Source organism: Bombus vancouverensis, chromosome 16 (assembly GCF_051014615.1).
Source record: "Bombus vancouverensis nearcticus chromosome 16, iyBomVanc1_principal, whole genome shotgun sequence".
Taxonomy (NCBI): Eukaryota; Metazoa; Arthropoda; class Insecta; order Hymenoptera; family Apidae; genus Bombus; species Bombus vancouverensis.
This window is the reverse complement of record NC_134926.1, coordinates 4,083,645-4,088,349: the sequence shown is the minus strand read 5'-3', so window position 1 is coordinate 4,088,349 and position 4,705 is coordinate 4,083,645. Positions and strand designations below refer to the sequence as shown.

The 4,705-nt window shown below is 28.5% G+C and overlaps 2 protein-coding genes across 2 annotated transcripts; one reads left to right on the top strand and one right to left on the bottom strand.

The window, feature by feature from the left end:
- The first annotated feature begins 1,249 nt into the window (after nt 1–1,249).
- LOC117163096 (60S ribosome subunit biogenesis protein NIP7 homolog) lies at nt 1,250–2,578 on the top strand. Its single transcript, XM_033345090.2, has 4 exons — nt 1,250–1,508; nt 1,651–1,876; nt 2,124–2,264; nt 2,371–2,578. The coding sequence occupies exons 1-4, from the start codon at nt 1,453–1,455 to the stop codon at nt 2,488–2,490; spliced, it is 543 nt and encodes a 180-aa protein (XP_033200981.1). The 5' UTR covers nt 1,250–1,452; the 3' UTR covers nt 2,491–2,578.
- Nucleotides 2,579–2,694: 116 nt separating this feature from the next.
- TyrRS-m (Tyrosine--tRNA ligase, mitochondrial) lies at nt 2,695–4,420 on the bottom strand. The gene is made up of 3 exons (XM_033345089.2): nt 4,126–4,420; nt 3,156–4,051; nt 2,695–3,066 (listed from the first exon to the last, which is right to left on the bottom strand). Exons 1-3 carry the CDS (start codon nt 4,248–4,250, stop codon nt 2,717–2,719), a joined length of 1,371 nt encoding a protein of 456 aa, XP_033200980.2. The 5' UTR covers nt 4,251–4,420; the 3' UTR covers nt 2,695–2,716.
- Nucleotides 4,421–4,705: the final 285 nt, after the last annotated feature.

Sequence of the window (4,705 nt, the reverse complement as noted above, 5' to 3'; positions counted from 1 at the left end):
ACGCTGCCGGCCTAGCGGGATTAAAATGGTAGAATACCGCAAGGCGCCATCTTTAGTAGATGGCACGCAAGCGCTGTTTTTACCACGCTTCTATTCTATATTGTCGATTGTTGGACTGAAACTTGAGAAAATTACTAGACATTGATCCTAGAAATATATATGATGGCTAGACTTTACTTTAGAAGACTAAGAATTACTGTCTAACTATTGACAATCTTGTCATTTTCAACATGTAGGATCTGAAACTGTAAGTTTTAAGATGCGGAATCTATTGACTCAAAAGTTATGAAAATATAAAATTGAGTATTTTTAGGGTATTTTCCATGTTGCTTTGACGCCAGATTGGCTTCTATCCGTCAAAACGACCAATGAGTGGACCGCACAGAGCACAACAATTGATTGGTTCGCACAGATGAGCATTCACATGCTCTTGACTTCCACTTATCTTATTCAAAAATGTACACTGAGGATTTTTACACAATTTTATATTTTTATTAGTGATTTAATGGTTCTTTCACAGAGTATAAAAATACGAAATACGTAACTATTCTTTGTACTTCTAGAAATAATGTTTCAAGAGTAATAAAAGTAATTATATGTATATCCTATTGAAAAGTAGATAAAGTGTGTCCTTCCGGAGTCTTCGCTTATCTCATTGAAAAATAGCTTTATAAAAGCCGCTGAAATTTTTAATACAAAATTAAGTATCTCACAAGTTACAATCCCATCGGAAATCATTCTTTGTCTTATATAAGGCTCCGGAAACTAAATAAGAAAAGAAGAGAATCTTATAGCAAAACAGGAAAAGCAGATTAGTTAAAAACCAGAAATTTCTCATTTAACAAAAATCATTAACACAATTATTAAATTAAGTGTTTTTATATATTTTAATAAATGTTTCATAGACTACTAAAACTAATTATTTAATTTAAAAAATACCTTACCCACAATTTATATTAATTGATATTTTTCGTGCATTGGATTTGTTATTGTCCTTAGAGGTTTTCTTGTACATAATTTTTTCGAATTTCAATATTAAAAATTACCTTTTACTGCGTGATACTTTTCAAACTTCCCTCTACTTGTGCGAGATATAATTTCTGAACAAGGCAAACATGACCGCTAGATGGAGAGACATGACATTGGTTAATAAAGGAGCTGTGCAAGAGCACACCTTATCTGCCTTTCATTATGGTTCATATACTTTAATAAAAATCTGTATATGAGTTTCTTATCTTGTAATATTCTAGACGTAGGCAATTTATTAAAAACACATGTTTCTTGACTTAACCTTATTCGTGATTTGTTTATTTTAAGAAACTTCATAAGTAATTATGAATAGAATGTACTAAAAGAATTATAAGTGATTAAACAAAAATAATTCAATAATATCATAGACAATTTTAACATTTCACAATACAAAAGTTTAGGTAATTTATGAATACATAAAGTATGAAGCGGTTAACTGAAGATAAGACGAAACTTGTTTTGGAAAAATTAACAAAATAGTAAGTTCCGAATAATTTCTTTGTATTGAGATTAAGTAAAATAATTTCAAAAATAAGTAAATAAATAATATAAATATAATAAAATAAATGTTAATTCATAATCTCCTTTATAATCTCTTTTAATTTCTTATGCTTTTTCTAGTATTGGGACTAACGTTAAATTGTTACTTGACCGACCAGATGGTGTTTATTGTTTTCGAGAAAAGAAAGGCAGAGTATATTACGTTTCTGAAAAGATTTTATCATTAGCAAGTATGGTAAATCCAGAAAAATTGGCAAGTCTTGGAATATGTTTTGGAAAATTTACAAAATCTGGAAAATTTAGGCTTCACATCACTGCTTTACATCAGCTGGCTCCTTATGCACAAGTAATTATGTCATTTTTATTATAATGTTAAATTTCAGTATATTGTTTCTTACTAACATTTTATAGATACAATGATAATGTATCACTGAAATCCATATAGTTTTTACATTCATTACAAGCGTATTTTCCACATTGCTCCAAACAAATAAATCAATCATCTAAATTTTATTATTAATATCAATTCAATTTTAAATTATAATTTATAAACCTGTGTGAATATATATAGGTATTATAATGTCTTCTTCTAGCATAAAATTTGGGTAAAATCATCAGCTGAACAACAGTTTTTGTATGGACATCATATTTGTAAGTCTGGTATAGGTCGAATTACAGAAAATACTCCTCAGTATCAAGGAGTTGTTATTTTTTCCACAAATGATATTCCACTGGTAACTAAAGTATTTTTACTGTAATTCATTTCTCGAAAAATTTCAATATCTTGTGATTGATCTATATCTCATTAAAAATTTGTAATTGCCAAAATTACTATTTTAGGGTTTTGGTGTCACCGCTAAAAGTACAATGGATTGTAAATATGCAGACCCAATGGCAACAGTATGTTTTCATCAAGCTGATGTAGGAGAATATATTCGGTCAGAAGATTCTTTAATATAACAATGTAGAAAAAATCGTATATTAAATTTTTTTATTAAATAAATTGTTATATCTCAAGATTATAAAAAATAAATACTTTTTTATTAAACATGTTATTTTTTATAATGTCAAGAAAATTACGATTACTATATATATATTTAAAAATCAGAAGGAAATTACTACTTTAATATCAGTAGACAACATCTTCTATTAAAGTTACATAAATTTTAATCATAAATGGTTTATTTTATAACCAGCGTACAACATGATAGGTCTTTTTCCCCACTCTAAGTAATGATATATTATTACTTAATATATGTATTCCAGGTACAATGAGTTCTGCTGAATTCGTAATTTTTTGATAATTAATGGAGAAACCTCCAGCTGCTATAATCCTCCTTGCATCATGATCTGTTTTAAAACAGTTTGCTTTCATAGCTAAGTCATAAACACTAATACCTGGTTCAGATAGAAGTTCTACTACAGTAGCACCATCTAATATCTGTACTAGATCATCCGCTTGCATTTTTGCTAAAGAATCAATAGAATTATCATAAAGAACAGCAGATGCCCTCTTTGCTGCAAGTAATCCTTCTTCTGCAACAAAATATGTACAGTTAAACTTGCATAGAAATGAAAATAATTTAATAATTTTTAATCCCTAGATGGAAAACTTGTTTGATTACCTCCATGAACCAATATTGTAACTTTTTCAGCTAGAATTTTTTGTGCTAGTCTCAGTTCTGGTCTTTTAAAATGCTTTTGTACAATATATTTAATATTATGTACAGATAAAAATGTGAAGAAATAAAGGAATTTTTCAACAACTGCATCTTCTATTCTAATAAAATACTGATACAGTTGAAAGCTAGAAGATTTTGTAGGTGAGAGCCAAACTACATTGCCTGTAGATTTTCCAAATTTTAGTCCATCTTGGGCTGTGATTAATGGTAGAGTTAAGCCATAAACTTGATTTTTGGTATATTTAGTGATTAAATCATAACCAGATACTATATTTCCCATTTGATCTTGACCTCCAACTTGAAACAAGCAGTTATATTTACTGTGTAAGTAAAGCCAATCATATGCTTGGAAAAGGGGGTAACTGAATTCTGTAAAACTCATTCCAGTTGTGGATTCTAATCTACTTCGCACAGATGAACGACCAAGCATTGTACCCATTCTGAAATACTTTCCAATGTCCTTAATAAATGAAAGCAAATTCATATCTTTATACCATTCTATATTGTTTAATATTTTTATGGGAGCCAAATGTTGATGGTTTTTACAAAAATATTTTGCATGATTCCTGATAATATTTTCGACATCATTTCTTATACATTCTATGTTTTCCTGGAGTATAAGATGTTCTATTTCAACGCGTTCTGTTTTTCTAAAACTTGGGTCACCGATTGAGCCTGTTGCACCTCCTAACAGGATGATCACTTGATGACCACAACGTTGCCAATGTAAAAGATTTATTAGAACTAACAAATTTCCTATATGCAAACTGTCCGCAGTGGGATCGAATCCAGCGTATATACATTGTGGTGGTCTTTTCCATAACTTTTTTATGTTATCACTAAAATTTTATTTTGTTTTTTAAAACTTGTTTGTTTTATATGAAGATTTAAAACAGGTGTTGATGACACTCACATGAAAATATCAGGAAAAATACCTTCATACGATTGTCTGTTTTCGGCATCTAATGTATATTTTGCAGAAAAATGACGAGTATTAAAGCACTTGGCGATACAACGTAACCTTAATATGTTATTCATCTTTAATTAACTCTGTCTATATACAAGAATATGTAAAATTTAATTGCAATATGAATAGTCCATATAATTATTCTTTCTTACAACTTTTTTAATTATGAAATTTTTATTTAATCGATGAAATTAAATGTACATTGAGAAACATAACTTTACAATTCATTTATGGTTTCTAGCTCTGCATCGACAGATGGCAATAGAGTTGCAATATAACATTTTACAGAATGTAGCAGATTTCTAAGTAATCCATCATATATATTTTTATAATTTTTAATAACTTTTTTATACAAACTTATATATTAGTATTGATAAAAAAATATATTTATTGCTGCACTAGATTTTCATTTCATTTTTTAAAAGGCAAATATATGAAATTTTTACTTTTGTTTCTAAACAAGGATAGCAAACAATTGTACACGGAAAAAGAAAGAAGAAATAAGCATTTCCACTTTATCTTCACA